Source organism: Cydia splendana, chromosome 14, assembly GCF_910591565.1.
Source record: "Cydia splendana chromosome 14, ilCydSple1.2, whole genome shotgun sequence".
Classification (NCBI taxonomy): Eukaryota; Metazoa; Arthropoda; class Insecta; order Lepidoptera; family Tortricidae; genus Cydia; species Cydia splendana.
Window position 1 is genome coordinate 18983762 of NC_085973.1, and position 26817 is coordinate 19010578.

Consider the following 26817-nt stretch of genomic DNA (forward strand, 5'->3'; position numbering starts at 1 on the left):
CGGCGATATTTAACGTTCCCGGGTGAGTCGGCGTCTGTCGGCTAGTGGTGTACTGCTGGGTTTGGATTGGTCTTTTCTTGCCCAAGATTTTAGTTCTATAAATGGCCACGTGGTGCAAATATAGCACGACAGTCGGTTGTAGATTTTGTTTGTAAATTATGAACTAAACTGATGTCATATATGAAAAAAGTGAGCAAGGCCACCTGTGTGCAGGGCTGGGATCGAACCAGCGTCCTCTGCATTCGCGGCAGATGCCTCAACTACTCGGCTACCCGAATCACGGCGGCGGTATGGGTCGAATTTTCTCGAGCGCATCATGCAATCTCTTAAAGGTGCCTTTAATTTGTAAGGTTGTGTTAAGTATATGATTTTATTTTACAAAAAAGTACGTTCAAATATGAATTAATATCTCCGACCTACTCGTATTTATTTACAAGTTACCTACTTACAAACAAGCATCTGCTTATGACTCGTCCGCGATAACATCGTAAACAAAGTTTCTGAGTGGATTCTAGGCTTATTTCATTTATATTCTTCAAATATTTTTACGTTATTCAGTAACAACATTCAACATTTCACATTTACCTACATAAACAGACAGAAGTTTTTGTGGCAAAAACGAGTGTTTGAGAAAATGAAATATCGATAAATCTGTTAACGATATTATATTTATATTTATTTAAAATATGTAATTTCTACTTGCTGTTAGGTAAGTTACTAACAGACATGTCGATATTTCATTTAGTCAATCACTTTATTTTGCCACAAAAACTTCTATGTCTGTTCACAAAACTTACCAACCTAACCTCTGTTAAATTGTGGCTCTTTCTAATCAAATATCAGAATGACAGGGACAAACGATTATCAACGGTTGGTTAGATTTAACAAATGTTTATATAAAAAACATTGAAACTTATTTACTTATTTATTGTTAATCCAGCCCAGGGGGAGGGGAGGTCATATCCCTCTTTACAACCCAGGCAAACGTTATAAGGCGTGGTGTAAGTTTATGAAGGCAGGTGAAACCTCTGGAGCATTGTAGGTCAAAAACACAAAGTTTCATCATTTTAGGAAACTATCAAACATTTACCTACGTATGACCGGGTAATTGAAAACCCTCGAACTCTCCCCTGATCCCCGAAATATTCTAACGGGACATCACTACCACCAGACATTGTGTGGCCTAAGCCAGGAGATTTACGACCAGTTGCATGACTTGTGTTTACTTGTGCTTAAACTAGCTACAGATCTAGATTTTCACAATTATGTTCAAAGTCTGTATTTAATTAGGTACCTTCATACAGCCATGACTAAAGGTAGGTAGGTTATCTAATGTATTAAATGAGCATGCATATTTTTCCGTACAATACTTCTTTTTTGGCTTAGCTGTATTTCTCATTATGCATTTATATAATATATTTTTATATCGGATTTTTGGGAGTAAGTACTCATCAATTCATATTAGGTAATCTAACTCGTTACAACAAAAAAATTAGTTTTAAAACTATGTAAGTATGTTACCCCAACATCTCCTAGAGTCACTCCGTTTTACGTATCTTTTTACGGGATGAATTTTCCAGTCATTCAGGTATAAAAATCCTAAAAGAGATAGTTTTATCCACATTAAATAACAACACGACTTCTCAACGAGCTCACTGAAAATAAACCCCGCTTAAAGTAAAATAAATACTACTATTACTCAGTGGTCTACACAAGTGCTTTATTAAATGCACTGCACCAACGGGCTACATACATACATACATAGGTACTACACATAAAATGCGAGTACTACATGACAATGACATTCTTTTGTTCCGGACCCTCTTTTCTTGGATGTTGTTAGTTCTTTATTATTTATGTTAAAACCAATGTAAGTTTATATCTGAGCAGGTGTAGATGTTATGGATCTGGGGCTCTGTAGTGGTTAGTTTGAGGCAAGTGCTAGGTAAGTGGTGGATATAACGCTAGTTGTCTAGGATGTTTAGTTGCCCGCTAATAAAATGTTATCACTTATAAGCATTTATTTAATCCTTTCACTGAGAATAATAGTATACCTACATGCTATTCTTGACTTGTTTATAAGCTTACATCTAAATGTACCTCGGTACTATATATACCTAATAGGTATATGAAGATAGACAGAGAAAAGATAATAGGTATTTTGAAATAGGCCTTGTGAGGCCTAAATCCTACTAGGTTAGTTTGTATATCTCTAGTCTAATGCCTGGACTGTGGCATAATATGACAGCGGCAGTATGGACATGCACTCTGAAATTTAATGTAACAATTTTGGAAAGCTGAATTATTCATATATCGAATATACGAGGTAAATAAAATATTACCTAGACTAGACCAATTACGGGGTAGGATTACACGAAAAAATCATTTTTCACTTCTGTTGTCAGTTTTATTTTATTCAACAACCAAGCTACAACGCTGTCGGCTTAAAGGATTTAAAAATAGAAGTTCAGACCCGCCTCGGGATTATAACTAGTGCATGGTGAAACAGTTTTAAAGCAGAATACAAGTTTTTATCCGCGTTTTTTAAAACTCTCTAAGTCTTAAAACTACAGTTTCAGAATTTCTTTTTCATTTAGCTACGTTCTAGTTACTGAAAGTTTTCATAAACTATGCTTTTTAGAAAGAAAAATGATGTCATAAAGGCGTGTTATTAAAATAAGCGTGTAGAAATTTTAACACTTAAATCCGAAAGGAGAAACCATCTTATATGGGTAGAAATAAATTGTTAGTTACCGTAAAGTTGCGGTTACTGTTGGTGTTTTTATAGTTTCTGGTGAGTTTCCGATAATTAGACTGTATTTGGACCGTCGTCGACCATTTTCAAATAAGTCGTTCTTTCTCGACTTTAAAGTATTCTGTTGGGATACCACTGTCTTTATGCCAAATTCGTATCTTTCATTTTTTTTGGAACGATATTAATCGGTCAAACCGAAAATATAGAAGTAAGATAAAACTGTTGAACTATATTGCTACCTCTTTCAAAGGACTGAATTTAACCGGTTATACTTATAATTCTCTTTATTTATTTTTCGTCTTAAGTTAGGTTTGTTATAATATGAATATAAAAGTAAAATATAAAAACACTTACAAAACAATAAAAAATACATATAAACACATTATAAAAAACCTAACCTAGGGTGCCGCCGGCAGCGGGGCTTGGCCCAAGCTGCCGGTGGTCAGGGCCGCAGAGTGAGGAACCGACGTACTATACGCGCCGTGTCCAATATTACCGCCTTCTGCATCTGACCCTTGATCCAACCACCCAGCGAGAGTCTCTCTAGGTGATGGTCGAGACTCTTCGCTATGAGACCGTTCGCTGACACAACTATCGGAACAATGATCGTCGAGTCAACATCCCACATGGCGGTAATCTCGTGAGCTAAGTCTAGGTACTTGCTGGACTTGTCCTTCTCGGCCTTCACGAGATTCTCATCATGGGGGATGGTGACGTCGGCGAGCACGGCCCGGCGCTGCGATCGGTCTATCAGCACGATGTCAGGCTTATTGGCGACAATAGTCCTGTCGGTGATGATAGATCGATCCCAATAGAGCGTGGCACGACCATTCTCGAGAACAGGCGCAGGTAAGTACTTGTAGTACGGTACTTCGCGGTCCACAAGGCCGTATAGAAGAGCAAGTTGCTGGTGAATAATCCTGGCTACGAGATTATGTCTGTGCAAGTACTCACCGTTAGCAAGATGAGAACAACCGGAAATGATATGCCTGAGTGACTCTCCGGGACGGCGGCATGCCCGACAAATGTCGACCGTACCGTCCTTCAGGATATATTTCCGATAGTTGTTCGTCATCATCACTTCGTCCGCAATTGCACAGGCAAAACCCTCGGTTTCTCCGAAGAGGTCCCCGAATCGTAACCAGTTCACCGACGCGAGCAGGTCCACATCGGGTCCCGTGAGGGCCTTGTAGAACCGCCCGTGTAGCGCCTTACTCTCCCATGCCGCCTTGCGATCCGCAGTACTTAGTACCACAGGTTTGCGCCAGTTCTCATTTGCCAAGGAGAGCGGCGTGAGGTTCCTGTCTACTGCCACCACATCACGATGCATCCCACACTCGTTGTTAAGGAAATAATTCCTGAGATTGTACACCTCGCGGTTATGGAGATCCTTGGCGTTTAGGAAGCCTCGGCCTCCACACTTCCGTGGGATGTACAATCTCATAACTGACGAGCGTGGGTGTAGCATGCGATGTGTGGTGAGCAGTGACCGGACCCTCCGATCCAGGGCGTCCAGCTCGGTCTGAGTCCACCTTAGTATGCCAAAGGAGTATGTGAGAAGAGGCATTACCCAGGCGTTGAAGGCGCGCACTTTGTTGCCTCCTGACAAAAGACTGTTAAGGACTTTTGTGAGCCGACTGAAAAAGCGCTCCTTCACCGACCGTCTAATACCCTCGTCCTCAATACCCAACGACTGTGACATACCAAGGTATTTATAGGTCTCTGATTCAGAGATAGACCTGAAAGACATTGTCTCAGAAAGTTGTAAATTTGTTGAATTTACAACCTTCCCCCGCTGTACATGCATAACCGCACATTTATCGACACCAAACTCCATGTTGATGGCACTACTGAAGACTTCGGTGGTTTTCAGTAGCTCCAACAAGCCTTGGGTATTTGGTGCAAATAATTTGAGGTCATCCATGTACAGAAGGTGAGAAATAACTTCACCCTCTCTCCGAAGCCGGCAACCTAGTCCCAAATCCTTCAGCAAGGTGCTGAGGGGATTCAGAGCTAGGCAGAACCATAGCGGACTCAGACTGTCGCCCTGAAATATTCCTCGCTCAATCCTTATAAAATCCTGTGGGCCAGGTCGGTCATCCCCGCCTCCTGGTTGACGAAGGACTGTGGTCCACTGCCCCATACACGCGCTTAGGAAGGCTCTCAAAGCTGCATCAACTTTGTACAGCTCTAAGACCCTCCCCAGCCATGAATGAGGCACCGAATCATAGGCCTTCTTGTAGTCAATCCAAGCGGCTGAGAGGGCCCCCTTGGTCCGCCGGATTTGTTGGCAGATGGTCATGTCTATGAGGAGGAGCTCTTTAGTACCACGGGACCCAACCCTACATCCATTTTGAGCAGAGGCCAAAATATTGTTTGCGACAATGTGCGCGTTGATTTTTGCTCTCAAAATGGATGTAAGGAGCTTGTAGAGTGTAGGCAAGCATGTGATGGGTCTGTAGTTCTTCGCTTCCGTGGTACTACCGGACTTATAGAGCAGGAAGGTGACACCAGTTGTTAAGGAAGGTGGGAGAGAACCAAGTTCGAGGGCTTGTTGAAATTGTGCTGCTAAGTAGGAGTGCGAGCATCGGAACCATTTTAGCCAGAAGTTGTGCAATCCATCCGGCCCAGGACTTTTCCAGTTCTGGGCCGTGCGGATGGCACAACTTACGTCATCGGGGCTGATGGTGACTGCCCCCATAGGTTCAATGGACTCGCACTCACGCTCGACAACACTCATCCAACTCCCCTCGGTGTGTCCGACAGGCACTGACCAGATGCTACGCCAGAAGTCATTCATGACAGTAGCATCCGGTGGCCGCGAGTCGGATGCACGAAGGTTGGTTTCCTCCCACCTTCGGTACATCTTCCTTTGGTCACTCTGGAAAAGACGATTCTGCTGGAATCGGTCCACACGCTCTCTGTAGCGGCGAATACGGTTTGCCCATGCATAGACTTTCTGCTTTAGAAAGTCGATGCGCTCCGTAACGTTGGCCATGTAGTCGCGGGGCCTGATATCCGTCCCCACGAATGCCTGGTTTACAAAGCGCATTACTCGGGGGCGATTGTTGCCCCCCCTGAAGCAGATCAGCTTTGCGATAAGAGTCCTAAAAGAGCTGATACGTCGCTCGATCCGTATTTGCCATGCGGGGGCACCTCCGGCGGTCCTAGGTGCACGTTCAGAGTCCGGAAACTTGACTCGTGCAACACGGCACGCCGCGATGGCTCCGCAATACATGATCGCGTGCGTATCATCTAAATCTTTACTAGTCCGCAAATATGGCTCTAGTAAAGCGTTTAGGGCTCCCATTAGCGCTAGATTGTGTCTATTCATAGGCAAACGTGGTAATCGTGGCCTAGTATCGGGTGTGGAGCGGTACCGCGTAATCGCCTCGTCCAGAGTCCTCCTCAGTTGCTCATTGGCTGTACTACCCACACTCTGCGCGAACTCCTCCTCGTCGGCACTGAGATCTACCCGCGGCGCCCCCGGTGCCTGGTCGGGTGCCGGCACCGGATCCGGCGACGTGGCGGGCGGATCCCGCGCCGAGGTAGAAGCTGCGCGAGCAGAGAGAGCCTCCAGGCGAAGCCGATCAAGTGTCGAGTCATCCAACCGCTTTTGCCGCTGGATGACTCGCACCTGATCCGATAGTCGTTGCGCAGTCACGTCGATGGTCGGTTCGAGGGCCTGAAACAGTGGAAGCATTCGGACACGGTACGCGCATAAGTTGGTTCCCCCCTCTGTAGCCCCATAGTAGGCGCGCATGACGTTCTCATTAATGGTTTGAGACCATCGCATGCGACGCACTACACCACCGGCAGCGGGAGCCGTGGGCGGGGCAGGATGTCCCGCAGGCCCCAAGCGTGCCGACAGCGGTGGCCGCCCGCGCCGCGCAGGTGGTCGTGACGGCGGTGGCGGCGGCCCGCACTCATCGCTCGACTCGCTGGTGTCGGGCGCGGTGGCGAATTCATCGCCCGACGACGATTGCGAGGAGACGGATGATGCGGACGGGGGTGGTGGGCGTGCGTTTCGTGGAGACGCTAGTTGAGCTCGTGTTTTGCTTCTCGTTTGCATTTTCGTTCACTTAGGGAGTTTTGTCGTACATGTTGAACATTATTTTCCATGGTCGATTATGATAACCCGTACATATATACGTAATAGTATGTAGTAGTCTTGGATTATATTTTTCGTAAAATTAATGTAGAAAGCAACATGTAAATACAAAATCTAGAAAATAATTTAAGAGATTTTACAAAAACACGACTGATGTTGACAGCGTCATTTTTTTTTTTTTTTTTTTTTTTTATACTTATAATTATTATTATCGTTCCCCGCGAACCATAAAATTTATTTTCCTCTTCTTACCGGTAAAGAAAGAAAACGATTTTTTTTGTTCATGTACAATAAACTAACCGGTTTCTGAATGGATGAAATAATATGTGACGTTCCACGGGAAAAGGTACCTTATGAGGGTTTCTAGTTTCGGAGATATTAAATGTTTTGTAAAGAGGTGAAAAAATGCTCAATTTTTTTTTATTGTGTGATCTGAAACCTTAATGCCTAACGTTTGTTTACCTGTTTTTATTTTTGTTATAAGTTAGTTATAAGCCTAGTAATGTCGTCTCAGAGTTTAGTAGAAAAGGTACCTTATGGAAAAAAGATTGAAAATTCCCAAAAAAACTAGTCAATACGGGAAAAGAAGTTTGGTAGAGAACTGTATTAGCATTCTGCAAAACTAATTTGATAATTTCAGTTCTGGTTGGGGCGCCTCGCAAATATTATAACCGTACATAGACCGACATCACAAATCCAAGTAGACTGCTACTATACCAAAGTTACTCTCGTCAAGTCTTTCTTAACTAGAATAATCTTCATTTGGTTTGGTCGCATGCAGTAAATCAGCCATTGGTTTGCTGAAAAATGCCAATACCCGACGCATTACCTTAAGGAATATCTGAGGTCATTGAACCTCAATGCCGCTTATCTTCAATAGCAACCGAAATATATTATTGATAAGAAATAGACGATTTATACCATCTTAACCCCAAAATATTATTAGTTTATCCTAACTGTTCCATCATCATGCCTCATCATGTAACTTGACCACAAGGTACCTTTTCATTACATACAAATTATTGGTCTTTTTTAAGATTATTATGACGAAGAACTAATTAAATTGGGGGCAGTTTAATGTAAATTAATATTTTCTATTCATAAAAGATAAACTATAATATGATTGATATTTTGTAGTGATGTATTATTAGATTTATTTCCATAAGGTACCTTTTCGTAAATGTATGGAGCAAATACTGTTATTGTTATGTAAGTTTAAAGTGGCATAAGGGGTTAAATATAGTATTTAGTTGGGGTTTTAGGATTTATTTCATTTGAATGACAGAATTTCTTTCATATGTGCTCAGAAAAATTGATTGTGTGTCACATTAAAAGTAAAAATATTCAATTTTGTGATTTTATATGAAAAAGTCAGAAAATACATTTTCACCTCTAAATCGGTATTGTGTTTTGCTTAAACTGTCTGTCAGTGTCGTTTTCTAATAGATAAAATTTAAATCTTGAGAGCTCATTGCAATCAATCGTGAAAATGAAATAAAACTTTATTTTCAAGAGATTGGTTAGTATACACATAAATCAGTCGATATCAAAAGTTTCTATTTGCATTACAGAACAAGTCGCAATATTTTTTTAATCTCAGATATATAAGGCATTATTATTTGTAGTCAACTATGTAACTTACTTCAGGAACATAGTTTTTTAGGCGGCTAAACTTAAAACTTCTCTATCGTAAAGTTGCTCATTTCACAACATTATTTTCAAAAAATCATATCTCTGTAACTACGCAACCTAGAAGGTTGATCTTTTGTGTTATCGATAGCTTATTTATTGTAGATTACTGGGGTATGCATAACTCCATACCCGCCATAAGGTACCTTTGACCGTGGGACGTCACATATAACGGTTTTGGAACGATATTAACAAGTACTCGCATTTCAATACCGGTTCCTAATAATCAGATCTCACGTGGATAAAAATAACCATTTAATAAACAGGTATAATATTATTCACGATAACGACTTAGAAGGAAAAAAGTCAAATATGTACGCAAAAGTAATATTTGTAACTTCGGTTTATTTTCCTTATAGGTACGAAAAAATAAGGTTACTAAAGTAAGTATAATTATATTTTCTTATTACTTTTCTTTTTGACTGGAGATGTTAGCTCTCTCATTCAAAAAAGTAGTATCGCAGGACGTATTTCTAGTCACATAAGACCTTATTGTGCGTAAACAGATTTAAGGGCCGTACGGACCGGGATTATGCCATCTGATTCATTACGGGGAGCTTATCTGGTGTAAAATACGGGAAACGTAATTAATTATCTAATATGTTTCAGTCAATATACCATATTTTTAAGGTAACGTATTTTATAAATAATTAAGTAAGGTACCTACCTGCGCAAAAAAAGACCTTAAGCTTGCCTACTTTCAAAATATCATACTTACTTTTATAAGGGCTCAAAATTTTGCGTCCATGTTCACTTGTATCATTGCATAGACAACATAAGAAAATATTAATTCTTTGGTGCAGGTGACTTAAAGGTTACTTTGGGAGTGTGAGAGCAGCAGCGGTGCCACAGTCTGCATAGCTGCAAGAAATATTAGTTATCCAGGACTACAACATTGACTGCAATTTTTGCACAAATACTACTAAAAATGTGTAATTTTATTTTTAATCGAACGCCATCGATTACTTTCTTTTTATTTAAAATAACTAGAAATAAGAATTGAATATCAGTGATATCCGCATTATCCGCAATCCCGGGTACGCACGGCCGTCCGCCCAGAACCCCTTGTGTAAATTTAATTCGATACTGTGACGAGGGTTCGCGTTTGTTATTTCTATTGTTGTATGGGATTTCGGGATGGGACGTTTTGGAAACTCAAAATCCCATACAAAATGACACAAAAACGCAAACATCACGTCACGCTATCGAATGAAATTTACAAATTTTATTTAAATCTCAGCGAGTTGCGTTATGATATAATAAAAAGGTGCCACGATTTTAAAAACTCGGCTAATTGAACGCACTGCACCTTAAATAGCGAAGCCTTTTTTATGATATAGGAGGCAAACGAGCAGACGAATCACCTGATGGTAAGCGATTACCGCCGCCATGGACACCCGCTACACCAGACGGGTTGCAAGCGCGTTGCCGGCCTTTAAGATGGGAGTACGCTCTTTTCTTGAAGGTCGTATCGGTCCGGAAATACCGCAGGCGACAGTTCATTTCACATCTATCCTAAGTAATATACGCACTAACATAACCGTCACTCTAATTCTCCCAAGCCTTTCGCATTTTGTTGAAACTTAGGCCCGTTAGCACCTTAATGTTACTACTAATGTTTCTACATACAAGTTTTATTGTGTAAGTTGTGTAAACCGGCCATTCTGAGTCGAAACCAGAATGCTGCGGTGTTGGCTGTATAAGTATTCCCGTTTGCTGGCCGAGTCTAACACTCGAAATCCACGTTTAAGGCCCCGTAGGTTCTTCTCTCACTCTCACTTAGCGTAGGTAAGCGTGAGCGGGATGGATGTGCGTCCTCGGGACCGCGAATATCATGTTTTGGAATTTAAATTTGTTGAAAGTTTAACAAAAAAAAGTAATCGATGAGTTCCCTCAAATATGATTTTGCGAATTTTTAGAAGCAATTTTCATATTTTTAACTTGTATTCATAAATTGTTACAAAGTTTTAAACTGTGTTTTAGACCTATTTTTGTGGTTTTTGTATCGAGCGAAAGTCAAAAAATCAGGATTTGAACTCTTTACTGTGTATCGGAGAGTGCATTGATACTGTTTCACTTTAGCGACCGACTCGCCAGCACGACTCTAACCGGCTGGAATTAGATACCCACACTAGAAACTTGTCTCCATATTGGTACAGTAACGTATGTGCTGTTTTACTTCTTCTTCACGTGACATGGAAACAAGGGACAAACAGCAACACTGAACAACTGTCCATCGGTGGACTTTATTACATAACGCATACGGTCCACCGATGGACAATTAACAATGTGGGATGGGACCTGTTTCATGATAGCTCTCATAAAGAAAGGAACTGACATTAGTTTATTAAAGTACATGTTTATGTGACTGGTAGATAATGAAAGGCATTAAAATACGAATGTGGGTTTATGAAACGAGCTGAAAGCGAGAAAAAAGTGTGTGCTTTATTTAATGACTACTTAAGTAAAAAAGTGTCCCCAGTTTTTCATACTTTGGAGAATCAGTTTTAAGACGCTCCATACAAAATGTTGAGTTACTTACAAAATGGTCATTTTTTCGGAAACTTTCTTTTTCCTTTTTGAATCTTTTGTCCTCATGATTCTGAGTAGAAATAACCGAAAAGTTGGTATTTTTTTGAAAAAAAAAAGTAAATGCAACACTTTTACCAAAAATGCCCTTCAATACTCACAACATATGAAGGAATTACAAGTACCTCATTACTATTTCTGAACTATAAGTTATACATTTCATTATGCATGAAGTTTTCGATACATGCTCCCTACATCGATTACCTATCGACGAAGTTCGACTCGATAAGTTATGCCGCCCGAGGCCAACCTAGTTAGCGACATCAAAGGCGCAGGGAATTTAGTTCTGAGGTTACAGTTTGGTGGCATTCTCTTTTACTTATAGTCCTTATAGAAACGGTACAATGTGTTAAGCGTGCTTACGTTTACATAAACTGTAATATTTTTTTTGTTTTACAAGGGTGGAAAGTAGCTATCTAACCCCACGTGCTTTAAATGTACGTGCTTTGTTACAGAGTGAAAACATTTTCACACCTCAAATCCAAATGAATTCTATAATATTCATCATTCAAAATCATTACTTGAAAGTCGGCTCCACCAAACCATATGAGGAAACAACACAAAATTTGCATCTAATTATACTTTGCTAGTCTTGTTTGTGGATAAAAGTTACGTTACGAGCTGCTCTGGTGAATATTGTGTGACTGTATTGTACCTATATATTTTTATGTTCTTGCATAGGTAATACCTATTTTTGTTTTTATTTTATTAATAGTAGGTTGGTAGGCCCACACTCTCTTTCACCATCATCATCATCATCATATCAGCCTTATATCGCTCATTGCTGGGCATAGGCCTGGCTGCGAGTACACGAATTGTCCCGGTCCTGAGCCAACGTCGTCTAGAAGTGACCCGCATTCTTCCGAATGTCGTCCACACAACGAGACAACGGACGCCAGGCACTCCTTTCGTCTGAAAGCGGCCACCATCTCAATCTCTTTGCTTTACCTTAAGGTCGACTGGTACGTTTGTACCAAGTAAGTTATATGTTTGTAGTTGCTTGTAGTGAGTTTGTTTTTCTTTTGCGCAATAAAGTTTAATAAATCAATACAAGTTATACGACGCATTGTATCACAATTAGAAAGTTCAACCCCGACACCCAACATGAATGTGCTCTGGCAACACTGGAGGCAAGCAAACACATTTAGCGACATCAAAGGCCAAGGGAATTTAGTTATGAGGTTACATTTTGGCGGCATTAGCATTGTCTTCCGTTTAGTTTAGGGAAATCGTACAATGTGGTAGGACTTTTCTTATTTTTAATGGACTAAAATTATATCATTTCTAGCTTTAAAACGAGAAAACTTATACAAAAAACGTCACACTCGGGCTTTACCGTAAATCCTAGACAAACACGCATGTCTCCTAAAATATACACCTATTATAATCCCAAAATATTATCCATAATATAAACGCTCTATTTCCCTCTATCGTATCTATAAAGTTACTCAAGTTTTCGATAAGATACGAGTAAGTTACGTAACCTGAGACAGACAAATCAGTTTAGTAACATCAAAGGCTCGGAAATTTAGTTTTCTGGTTACATATTTTAGCGGAAATGGTACGATGCGGTTTGATGGATGACAAGACAGTGTTATTTTTAGCTTGTAAATGAAGCAGCTAACTTGCTTCGTCACTAAAAACGTGAATTATTAAACGTTTTTACTTACAAAGCCGGTGGCGTTTTTAAAAATAAATTTACGAGTAGCTACATACCAAAGTCCGCTTAGCATGACTTGCGCGAGTTACTCCATACTTGAAGTCGCGAAAGACAACAACGCAAGTCAAGCATGACGAAGCATGATGAAGAGAGGCATGAAAACCGTCAGATACTTAGTTTTACACCCTGTTTATACGCATATATTTAGTACACTGTGACATGAAAAAGATATTATTATCTGAAAGATGTAATTTAGAAATCATTCGCGAGTCATACCTAAACCTAATTACGGTTCTCTTCATAGACATTTTGGTCATAAGTAAATCGAGTCACGATTTCACTGCGTTTTGTTTCACATTGTTTAAAAATCTCTTTATTTTTTCCCTGCTTTCTGCTATCTCCTTTAAATTATGATTGAATACATGAAAATTTATGCTTTAGATATTGTTTTGACCTTCCGTGTATCCGTGTGATAGTAAAAAAAAATCTTCATAACTATCCAATTATTTGCTGAAATATAAATTTCCGAGTAAAAACTTTACTCCCCAGAACAGTAGATCTGCAAAAAGAAAAACAATGCTAAATCAAGTTTAAGATAAAAAAAGGTGAAAAGCACGAATTTTGACAGACAGCCTATAAAGCGTCTAAATCAAAAAGGCACGCCTAGGCACGGCTAATTTTTTTAAGATAACAAACTTAAGTATATAGAGTAACTAATGTTGAAAAAATTAGACCTAGGACGGACTGGGAGCCTTTTTGAAATGACGATTAAAAATCAAAATTTGTGAAAAAATTTACATTTGTGCAAGGTCATGTTTAACACGGTCAAACACTATAATAGATAATAAAAATATAGTACCATGCTATACTTTTACATTGCTTCTTACCTAAATTACTAGAATCCATTAAAATCACTGTTTAAAAAACAATAGAAAATAAATATTCACTTTATAAAACTTGTTACTTTAGGAGCGCCGAGAACAGAAACGTACACGATGAGCGGTAGTCAAACTTTGACCTCATCCTGAGCTAGTTATACTTACCTATAAGGAGTAGAAGAGGTAGCATAATGACTCTGGATTAATGGGCTACCCCTACCCTACGTGTTAATTATTTATCTCTATGTAGATTTTTGGAAAATCGACTATTGGCCGCCTATATCGAGCAAATCAACGTCTGTGCGGAGGAGTTTTGCCAGACAGAATATTACATAAAATAAATAATATTAGTATATAAATACTACATTGAGATTTTTTTTGGTGAATAATTAATTCACAACGATAAATACCTAATTACGTTAGGGTCACAAACCACCACAACTACTAAGACACGGATACGGAGTACGTAGGACAAATGAGGGCACCACACATAATCGCTCCATTAGGTAGGTACTAATTTAGTATGATAGGAGTGCGACCGCTTATTTCAGTTGCGCCTACAATTATGACCAATTATCGTTTAAATTAGAAATATTTACTTAAATTAAGCCATTATTATATGGCTTAATTTATGTATGCGGGTACGGGGTGCTCTTTGTAAATGCTTCATAATGCCACAGAATAAATAATAGTACTAGGTACAGAAGACTCACTCTCTAACAAAACGCGTCTGTTACGATCAGCACAGATATTTATTTATTTATTTATTTTTATTTTATTATTCAAATAAGTTACACAGTATAACAGTATACACCAAGTCACTGCGGAACTACAAGTAAATTTAAATATGTATAAACAATATAACAAAAACATTGTGATACAAACATATATATATAGTTCTACAATTATAGTACCTACATTTCACACTGTCGAAGGCCGGTTATCAATCATCTCGCAAAACCTCAAGCATTCATCACGCACTATATTCCATCAAACAGCCAGCAAACAGATCACACTCAGGAGCTGATGCTAATAGTGCATTCAGGAGGTCGAGGGCCCGAACTAGCGGCGATTTCTTGCGAGAAACAGTTCGTGACATCTGCACTGCCAGTAGACCCCGGTCACGAGGTCTGAAATTGATCCTGGTCAATGTGGGAACATACAGTCGCACCACTTTCGTCCCCAATTCGGCACAATCCGACTCACCTCGCAAAATACTGCAAGTAGCGGATAGGTGCACAAAATTTCGCCTGACTTCTAGGGAGTTAAAGCCCAAGACGCCTAGCAAAAATTTTGTAGGGTATAAAAATGGGTAGTACCCGAACGATTTCTTATATAAAAAGCGCAAAAATACCTTTTGCACTTTCTCTACAAGAAGAACGTAGGATACCTCATAAAGGTTCCAGACTATGGAAGCCGACACAAGCTTGCTTCTCATTAGAGAGGTGTATAAAAGCTTCATAGTTCCAGTGTCAAAGAAGTCTCTATAATTCCTTATAACGAACCCCAACCTCTTATAGCAGTCACGTGTTAACGAGTTTAAGTGCTCATGGAAGTTGAGGTGGGGATCAAATACAACACCCAGATCCTTAATAGTGGTGACACGGTTTATTTCTTCCAGGCCTAGGAGGTATTTATGGCACAATGGATTGCGCGCCCTGCTGAAGGTCATGACAGCGCACTTAGCAGTATTGAAACACAGCTTATTCTCGACACTCCATTGGCGTACTCGTTCCACGTCGTCCTGGAGAGCAACACAATCGTGTATCTCTTGCACACCATGGAAAACTTTCAGGTCATTGGCATAAAGTAAGCAACTTGCAAACTTTGGGACCGAAACCAAATCATTAATCATGATCCCAAAAAGCAACGGACCCAGAATCGAGCCCTGGCTGACACCAGAACGAGTCGGGAAGGCCTCAGAAATGAAGTATCCGTATTGCACATACTGCTGCCTACCGCGGAGATAACTGACAAAGAAACTGAGCACCCGATGTTGAATAACTTACTCAGCAGCACATCGTTATATGGCCGCTAGGTGGCGACAGCGCCACGCGCGGCATATGGCTTTCCCCAAAATTGGGGCGGAACGGATGTACTTTTAGCTAGGTACCTGTAGCAAAGCGACGAAATCGCGGAGTGAGCCACGCCTGATAATGCGGAGGATGTGTAGTCAGTGTATATTACGTATATAATTATTTAGTAATTATTAGTTTCCCAAAGCGATAGTGTAGGTAGGCAGTAGTAGATAGTAGTACTGTAGGGTTTAGGTATTAACATTCAGAAATAACTAATGTTTTAAGAACAACACAACGCAAACAAAGTAATTATGCCGAAGTCACTCTCAAAACAATCATACATATTTAAAAAAAAACCTTTGTTAACAATTGTTATAGCAACAAGACGAATATAAGCAAAAACAAATTCTAAACATAATAACGTCGTTCTAAAAGAAAAACAAACAATACGACGAAAACAAATACTGAAATGGAAAATTTACTAAAGAAAGGTTGAAGATTTTTGTTTGATTTATATTAAGCACAATACCTAAGCTTTTCCAGATGGGGAACACAGGGTCGAAGGTTTACTCGTTTTTCGCAAAAAAAATGCCTAATCACTCCTGCCTTGAAAGCCTCAAGGTTGTATAAACAATGTAAAGAAAAACGTTTAAGTTTAGGAGTTTAGGACAATGACAATATAGGTTTGTAAAATGCTGGATATAATGATTTTTGACGGGTTTGGCGATAAACGCCATTTCATTTTCATTATGAATACCTATAGTACCTAGATGGAGAGCTAGTCGCGGAAAGGGATGTAAAATTTTGAAATAAAAGAAACACCTTGAATACCTACTCGTATCCTGGGCAAAGAGACACCGAAAACGAATAATTTGGAAAGCCACGCAATGCGTTTAAAAAGTAGATGTGGGGTAAGAGAAACATGGTTTATTTTCTCGGGGCAAGAGTAACATTATGAGGATTCCCTACAAGGTTACTCTTGCCCCAGTGTTTGTCTTACCCCATCTGACCATTACCATTTCTACCATGATCAAATTGATCCCCAAGGGTTTGCTCACAGCTGTTCATCGCTGCAGATCAAACTAGCATGTCAGCAAAAGTTTTTAAAAATAAATGATAAAAGCTCGCCACAAAGAATTGATACCTAATATGCGGGTACATACGAGCGAGATGCATATAAGTATTATAAAATAAGTTGCGTATACTGCGATATAAAATGGTAGAAATAAAATAATATGGAACTAAAAAATTTCCATATTACATTGTTGCCATGTTTGAGCATTTTACATCAAAAACTGTCACATTACGTAGGAAGTGGCGCGTTCAATAATTTTCTACAATTTCTTGTCGGACTATAGACGTGAGCGAATATGTCAATGTCAAAACTGGTGGTAGCGGTACAGAATTGGCAGGTGTCTCTCGTAATAAAGTCAATTCGTTTTATTTTCACCATTAATTAAATTCCATAGCGTATGTTGAATCAGTTTAGAGCTTCATATGAAGCGAGCTCCCCAAGGCGAAAGTAATTTGATTGACTGGCAGTCGAAATGTCGGAAAATGATTTCACCTTGCCCCGGCTTCAAATGTCGAGAGTATTATCTTGCCTCCATTACAATGAAGGGTGTTGACAGTTTTTGTCATACGTTACTTTGACAGTTATGTAATAATTTTTAGATGGAACCGCATTTAAAATCTGTCGATTTCCGGATGAACTTCAAAATGGCGAAGGCGTCACGAGAATATTTTTCTTATGTTTTTGCTCATTAATGTTGTTTAAAGTTAAATATTCATAGCTTATTATGCAGCAAATTAATGTGGAAATTTGCATATAATGAAAAATTTATGTCAAAACGCGTTGAACCATCACTACACCCCACCCCGCAATCCGTCGTGGATATCTGTAAAGTCCAGCTATCACTTTAGTGAGAGCAACCACTGTATTTGTACACAGTGGTACAAACACAGTGCTCAACGTCATGATATATGAGCACACTTTAGATAAATATTGGCGAAATCGTTATATAATATTGACCTACCAACCTTGTGGCTGGCAAAATATTCGTACTGGGCAGATTACTTTTGTTCTACTTAATTGAACTGTTGTTGATTTCATTTCACTTGATATTATGAACCTGCTCTTTTTGCTTCGCATTCGCAAATTACACTAAAAAATAATTAGCTGAACTCTTAAGTAACTAAAAAAAAACTTAAGTAAAAAAAAATGATCAGTATTCTAAAACCAATTTTGTTGTTACAAATACCTGTTGGTCGGTGTAAAACATAGTTCGGAAGTCCCAATATTTGTGTAAGTGTTAGTAACAAAACATTTTGTTACTGCTACAAAAACATTGCTTTCAGTGTAGGTAAATGCGCAACCGAGATGCAAATTAGAGTAATATCATGACAATACTTTATATTATTTTTAACTGAATGCCGCTGTTGTTGTTTTATTTAATTAAGTAAACTAACAATCACTGCAGCATATACAACAATAATACAATTGCCACTAAACGTACAAAATATTAAGGCATTTACAATGATGCCTACATGTTAGTAAGTTTTTCAAACACCTTCCCACAATTACTTATTTTCCTTTAACGGAACAATACAATAATTGCCTCACATAAAAACCCCAGGCCTTGGTCTTCACAGTTATTATGCAATTAACAATAATTCATTGTTACAGGTAACAATTAAACCAGTATCGAAATGGAGCAGATAACAAAACACCTCGTAATTATGGCGGCGCTAACGATCGCCCAGCCCGCCATCACCGCCAAGGACGACCACCAAATAGAGTATTACCACATGCCAGTGTTCACCAACATCTGTGACATCGTCGACAGGAGATCCCTAGTCCACTGCTACTGTGACAGTACCAAACCAAAGATGGCCACCCGCGCAGACTGCTGGATATTCACCGGAGGAATCACCCCTGAAGACCCGATCTGGCCAAACTTTTCCTCACAGTCTGAATTAGAACACCTCATGTTCAACGTACGCTCAGATGAAGCTCTAACCTTCATACCGGCCAAAGCCATTGTTAGACTCGAAAGACTCAAACACATATCTATACAATTTGGAACGATACAAAGTGTACCTCCTTATGCGTTCACTAACTCTTCAACTTTAAGACAAATCAGCTTAAGATCCAACAAAATATCTATCCTGGAGCGACATTCATTCGCACAAATGATGATGCTGTCCAATCTAAGTTTGGATGACAATCAAATCACGGAACTGAGACGCGACGTATTCTTCGGACTGCCTAATTTACATGTCTTACATTTATCAAATAATAATCTAAGTTTGATCCACGAGGGATGCTTCAAACATCTGAACAATTTAATAGAGTTGAAACTTGATTTGAATTCCATATCAGTTGTTACGAGGGAAATGTTTGAAGGACTGGAGAATTTGTCACGTTTGAATTTGAGGAGCAATCGTTTGACTATGATAGGTAATTTGGCGTTTAGTGAGCTATGGGGCTTGAAAGATCTAATGCTGGACAACAACGCTATTGAGTACGTTTCGGAACGTGCGTTCGGAGGTCTGACGCAGCTGCGGAAACTGACGCTCTCAGGGAACAAATTGACGGCTTTCTACGAGGACATTCTCGAAGACATAAGGAGCCTAATAGTATTAGATATGAGGGACAACCTCCTGGAGACGATGTCTTATGAAACCATTAGGCCGGTCGTCGAGAACGGGAAATCCGCTTCGAAAGCGGTTTACTTGGACGGTGAGTTCAAATTTAATACTTTGGATAGTATCGGGATAGGGTAATCTTACTTTCATTGGCATCCTAGGGTAGAGTATTGTCACCATCACTGTCTTGAAATAAGATTCAGTTGATCTATTTACAAATGAGAGACACTGAAAAAAGGTAGGTGTGCCCGAAAAGCCTGAAGGCGTTCTAAATATCCTTAATTTATCAGTATACAAACAATTTGCAAAATGGTTCGAGGCATTAAGATAAATGTCTATTTGATCTGTTTAGAAAAAATATCATAATCTCATGCGAATATACAGTAAAAGCTTTAGGGTAAAGCACTAAGTAACTTATGTATTTTTTCTCTTCGACAGTAATAAATAATGTTTAGCCACAAGATCGTACTTTAGACGAATAGGTACATAGTGATCGTACTATGTACCTAAGTTACGTGCATTTGCTTGCTACGTCAATACTCAGCTAAAAGGTCGTATATTTTTGGAATTTCATTTGGGTAGTATTACTATTTACGATCCTTTCGTGACCTAAGAGTAGGCACCTACGCGCCGCCAGCAAACTTAAATATTTACGGGCTTAATATTATTATTATTATCTGTATATTGGTATACAAAAAAGGTATACCAATATACAGATAGTTAAAATATGAATAGACTCTAAATCAAATACTTATTTGCACGCGCAATTAAGGGTCTTCATTATCTTTTAAACTTTTAACACATTTGAGTCACGACTGAGTAAAAATAAATGTTATATTGTGTATAATTCGCACTTCGTTTTATTATGGCGAGAGCACAATATAATTTGTAAGTATTTGTTCTGACTGTGCTAATATTTATAAGCATAACATGGCAAAGAATGCGCGTATACATAATCCAGTTATTCCGTACGGTGGTTGTCTCACGATAAATCACGCTGCGGGCGAGTAAGTGATGTTACATTCTAGTCCCGGGATTATTCCCGGAAAATTGCTCATATTACCGAGAAATGTAGGTAACTGCATTTTATTTTAGAGAAACATCGTTGTTAAGTAGCGTAAACAAAATACCTAATAAATAAATATTATTCTGAGAAAATCATACACAAATTAACTCAGTTCCACAGTAAGTATTGTGACTACTAGGCAATAGGCTAGGAATAAACACACAAATAATACCCTTCAGACCGCGACCTGAGCTTCATAGGCAGGGTAACTACCGGCTAGGTGACTAGGCCAATATGATAAGCTAGGATGATTCCAAGAAAATTGTCCACGTATGCATTTTATAGTCACCATCTATCGGCCCAATTCAAACAAATCTTATAAGATATCACAGCGATACGATACCGTTATATCAGTGTCAAAAGTGACATTTCGCCAACCATAAACGTCACTTTTGGCACTAGCAGATAGGTATCGTATCGCTGTGACATATAATCATTGTTACAATTTATGCGTGCCGGTCTGGCTAGCCAAAAATTGTTGACAGATATTTCGTTGTTGTATCACCAATTGTCTTTGATAAAAAAAAAAGCTAAAAGTCATTTGTCATTTTATGTCATTCATTCAAATTGTTTGCGGTTTATAAGGGGTTTATTTTAAATAATATTAATAATGTATATGTCGCAGTCGGATCGTATAATCCGCCGTATTACATTACGGCTAGCCGTTTTCAAAAACAGGGGCGTTTTGAAATGCGGCGGTTTAACGATTAGCCGGATTGAATGCGGCTGAATGAGAATCCGCCGGAATGTATTCGGCGCCATACGTTCTTCAACACGGCTAGCCGTAATGTAATACAGCGAGTCAGTAGCCGCCGCTTTGACAGTTTTTAGTTCCCATTTTTAACACCCGTGGCGCTGCCTGACAAACGCTGGGGTGTCCATCAAATCTGGAGTTCGTCGGACTGTTTCTTTTCAAAAAACATTTCTTTCGCAACTTAACTAGACGGAGCCCCGCTTCGCGGGGCTCCTATTTCTGAGCGGTTTGCCCTTCGGGCATCTGAAGCTACCTAACGAACCTAACCTACCTACCTATTGATTTAGTGAGACGTCCGTGAAAACATTACACTTTGGGGAAAAAAGCGTAGGTAGGTAAGTAGGTTAGGTTCGTTAGGTAGCTTCAGATGCCCGAAGGGCAAACCGCCCAGAAATAGGAGCCCCGCTTGCGGGGCTCCGTCTATTTGAGTTGTGAAGGAAATGTTTTGGAAAAGAAACACATGTAGTGCGGTGGGACCATGGTAAAAATAAATTAAATTGCAAACATTGTCAAACTCCGGTTACGTAGGCGACCGAAAGAACTGGTCACTCTACAATCTAAAATAGTAGTACGATGCGGCTAAACGTTGGCCGCCTTATTGAAGAACGTATCGCAATGACAATCCGGCTAATCGTCGAACCGCCGCATTTCAAAACGCCCCTGTTTTTGATAACGGCTAGCCGTAATGTAATACGGCGGATTATACGATCTGACTACGACATATATACTAAGTGAGGTCCGCAAACTACTATTAAAGCTCGTTAACAATTACGATGAAGTGCGAAGTCGACGTGTAGCGTTGTATAACGAAAAACTGCAATGTTTACAACTCCTAAAAAAATGTAAACAAATTAGGAGGTTGGTGCTCTATAAACATTTTGATACTTAGCATTTAGCATATTTGGCATAGTACTTATGTATTTTTTTTGGTGATGGATTAATATTACAGTATTATCGAGTTAGGTCTTATTTACACTACAGTGAGAAAGTGTTAACATATGTGTTTATCGTTGACTGTACTTTACATAGTGGTAGAAATTATGTGAGCTGACTTCGAGTGCACGTCAACGTATATTTAACTTATATCCTTAGGTACCTTACGTGTGCACAGAAAATCAAAAATATTTTCTAGTATCAAAACTATAATTCCTACTACACAAAGTGTGACCAGCCCAAGATTTTTTGAATTTCCCGCCAAACATTTGTGTAATATTTCAGTAGCCAGACTCTATCACTGAAATATTGACAGTTTTTAACGTCGATGCACAAATGGGCCAATTAGAGTCGCCGTATTGCAATTGCCAGGCAACTAATATTATTTGTATGCAGCGACCGACTAATGCAATTACAGTATAAATCTAGTGTGAAAATTATATCAGACGCACGTTAAATTCATTTATTATTCTATACCGTAAAATGTGCCTCCTTTGCTCCCCACTGGGTAATTGTGCTCCAACATTTTATATACACAGTTAAAACTACTTATATATCACAATCTCATTGAAATGTTTCAACATGATAGTAGTGATGGTCTACTTTTAAATCGGCATATACATTATATCAACATACCGCAATATAATAATTTTAAATTTCTAATTTTGGAACAAAGTAGGCACATGTTACGATAGGTAAATCAATTTGTTTGCGATTGACAAACGGCCGTCAGTCCCAAAGATACCGGCAATTGCCCAATGATCCCGTAACGGCACAGCCCTGGGTTGGATCGTTCGTATATTTCACAAAGAGTCCCTATAAATTTTCGGGCGCCATCGAGTAGCGTTTTATTCGTAAACAGCGTTTCTTTATTAGCTGTTCTACAGCGTTTCTGTTGGTTATTCATGAATGAGCGTCCGGGTTCGGATGTTTAAAATTAAGGGAGCATCCTTGCCCTAGTTCTGTCAAGTCTGTACTGAATCGACGTGGTGTTTTTTACACCTTTAGTCATATTTTGTGAAGTGAAAATATAGGTCATACTCGTATGAGAGAACGAAACGCTGCATGTTTCTATCGGACTTATTTATTTGAATGATAGAGATACAAAAGCGTTACGTTTTGTATTTGCAATCGAGTGTCATCTTGGCTAGACCCCCAAAGCAACTTATAAGCCCCATTTTTAGAAGGATTAAAAACTTTTTGGCCGATCAACTGAATTAAATTCTGCTCTGTAATTAGCAATGTAACGAATATTGCTTGCATGTTCTTGAACCTCATAAATGGAGCTTTACTCCAACCCCGCCGAAAACATATTTGCTGATCCTGATGTAGGTGTTTTGTATGGGATAACAAATTATTTTTTGCGATTTCGGGGTTGGCCCTATACTTAGTATCTATTATATTTGTTAAAAGTTGCTCAGTATGAGTATGACCTATATATTTACCTCGCAAAATTTCTTAAGAGTTGAAAAAACAATCAGTATTTTTACCAGTATAACAATCGTACTCTTCAATGTAGGTACGTTTTGTTACATTTTAACATTTGTGAAGGATTTATTTATTTCTGCTTATTTTCAAAGAAAATTATCAAATAAATTGATATAATAGTCCATTATACATATCACCTTTATACTAACATTATAAAACCTAATTACATTACCTTATTTTAACATATATTCCAATTAGGTAAGTTTTGACATAAGTTTATTCTTTTATCTATAACTTTTCATAAGGCCTGTCTCGTGGGGTCTGCATGTAGGCCAGAAATGTCGGAATAGATGCATGGGTTTCGTAAGTCGAGACTACTCCCCAAGAGACAAGAGGAAAAACCTTATTATTAAGTAGTTTTTCCAAGAAATTCTAAATAACCTTTTTACTCTTTATGAAATACTTACTTATATTTGACCGTAGTTCTGTAGAAAGACTGTTCTGTCGACCAACTTTTTATTTTTGTCAAAGTGACTTACACCCTAACTCAGTAGCTTTGGTCGCTTTCTGCATTGATAAAAAAACCGGGCAAGTGCGAGTCGGACTCGCGCACGAAGGGTTCCGTACCATAATGCAAAAAAAAAACGAAAAAAAAAGCAAAAAAAAACGGTCACCCATCCAAGTACTGACCACTCCCGACGTTGCTTAACTTTGGTCAAAAATCACGTTTGTTGTATGGGAGCCCCATTTAAAGCTTTATTTTATTCTGTTTTTAGTATTTGTTGTTATAGCGGCAACAGAAATACATCATCTGTGAAAATTTCAACTGTCTAGCTATCACGGTTCGTGAGATACAGCCTGGTGACAGACGGACGGACGGACGGACGGACGGACAGCGAAGTCTTAGTAATAGGGTCCCGTTTTACCCTTTGGGTACGGAACCCTAAAAATTGAGTTGGTCGTTTTCTGCATAACTACGGTCATTTGTGGTCTTAAGCAGTACTATTACATATATAATGTATAAACTAAAATAGATGTCATACACTAAAGGAAACGTGACTACATAGTTCGGTTTACGTTAGATGGCAAATTAAACATATATTTAATAAGACATTGTTTATTGCCATAAGCAAATTTGTCACAATTTATTCTTGTTAAATACAAAGGTAACATTAAGAATATAAAAGTACATATTTTATTTCATATATAAGCATAACGTAACGAAAACTTTTAATATACTACAGTGCAATTCCAAAATGAAGTTTAAATGGACATGATTGTGATCACAATTTGTGGTCCCAACACAATATGGGATTTATGGCGCGATTCGGGAAATGAATTAGACATTAACTAGATACGATATAGTAAAGATATGTGACGTCCCACGGGTAAAGGTACCTTATGGTGGTTGGCGCTTACGCTATTATTAACGCCGCTCCAATATTATTGCTGCGCTATGCGCCGTAAGGTACCTTTGTACCTGTCCTGGTCCTGGTACGTCACATATCGTCACTATTTTCATATCTAGTGAATCTCTAATTCAATTCCCGAATCGAGCCGTTAAACTGTCGTGAGACATACCAACATTCAATTAATTTAAGAGTTATATGGGTATCTTTCAGTTCAGTTTCAGGCCAATTTGAGTGTTAGTTATTCGATCTGTTTCCGATATGATTCCGATATGAAAGTGAGGTTTTCAGTTGAAGAAATGTCACTTTTCACACTGACAGATCAGTAACATATCGGGAACAGATCAAATAATTAAATTTGGAATTGGCCTGTTTAGCAAATTGACTCGTAATGAATGAGGCCCATCTCATGTATATTAAATGAACACAAAAGCAATTTACAACTTCCTCGTTCGTATGCATAATTAAATGCATGAACGAAAACCATTTATTTCAGACTGCTAAGCCCATAAATCTTCAAATGTCTTCAAGACTAACATACATACCCATATCGTATGGTCGCTCGCATATTTGGAATGCCGGCTATATGCAACTATATAAATAAATAAATAAATAAATATTAGGGGACATCTTACACAGATCAACCTAGCCCCAAACTAAGCAAAGCTTGTACTATGGGTGCTAGGAGACGATATACATACTTATATAGATAAATACATACTTATATACATAGAAAACACCCATGACTCAGGAACAAATATTAGTGTTCATCACACAAATAAATGCCCTTACTGGGATTCGAACCCAGGACCATCGGCTTCGCAGGCAGGGTCACTATCCACTAGGCCAGACCGGTCGTCAAAACTGTGGTAATGAATTTACCAATAATTGTAATATTTACCTACAAATGTATTTTTTGCGACCGCACTGTGGAATGACGTTATATAAGGTTGGACAAGGACATGACAATTTATTGTTTTTCGATGGTGTTGGCAAAAAATTATAAATTGGAATAATCCTGAACAGATTACCAAGATCCTTACTAAATTACATAGATTTTTTTTGGGACAATAAAAAGTTATCGTCAAAAAACAGATAATTTTCATGACCAAGTAGGTACAAGTACGTAGGTACGGTCCACAGTTACGTTTATTTATTTATTTATTTAGGCATATAAAGAAATAATAAAACAGTTACGTCAAGTTCAAATTCAAATATACTTTATTCATGTTGGCCTAGCAACAAGCACTTATGTTGGCCTAGCAACAAGCACTTATGTTGGCCTAGCAACAAGCACTTATGTTGGCCTAGCAACAAGCACTTATGAATGGTAAGTTGTTATTTTATTACATATGTCTTTCCCATCACGGAACAATGGTGTTCCGGACCTTTGGGAGGCGTGCGCGGAGCCGAAGCCAACACGTAGAGGCCCTTTTGACACTTTAATGAAATGTAAGGGGTACACCGAGCGGATGCTGCCCTTACCCGTGTCATGGGACGCACGCAAAGGCAGCACCCGCCATTACATATATTATTATCTTAAGCTAATTATCAGAGCAATTTATTGATGTTAATATTATTCCATAGTTCTATTGGATTAATAGACAAATAATTGAGATAATCAATCAGACGCTTCGCGATTTCTGCAATGTTAGTATTAACTTATGCCATACCTACCGAGACTCAAACTCAGGACGCTCACGTGCTACAAAGTTGCGGACTTAACCTCAAGTCACTTTATTAAATACTGTAAAATATATTCTATTCTTTTTCCTGTTAAAAAGCAAGATTTATCGATTTCACTTGGAAATCAAGTTCCTTACACGGTATTAAATCAGTTTTATTTCTAAAGGCACTAAAGGAGATTTACGTTTAGGCA

The 26817-nt window shown here is 38.8% G+C and overlaps 1 protein-coding gene across 2 annotated transcripts in view; it reads left to right on the forward strand.

The window, feature by feature from the left end:
- Positions 1–26817, forward strand: part of LOC134796733 (connectin-like) — an 86588-nt gene that overhangs the window by 48597 nt on the left and 11174 nt on the right. The window contains exon 2 of one of the 2 annotated variants that reach the window (XM_063768928.1): positions 18387–19442. In XM_063768928.1, the coding sequence (XP_063624998.1) occupies positions 18410–19442 (1033 nt within the window). In that variant the 5' untranslated portion in view covers positions 18387–18409. Of the gene's footprint in view, positions 1–18323; positions 19443–26817 lie in introns of those variants that run through there. The other variant, XM_063768929.1, reaches the window with a different exon arrangement.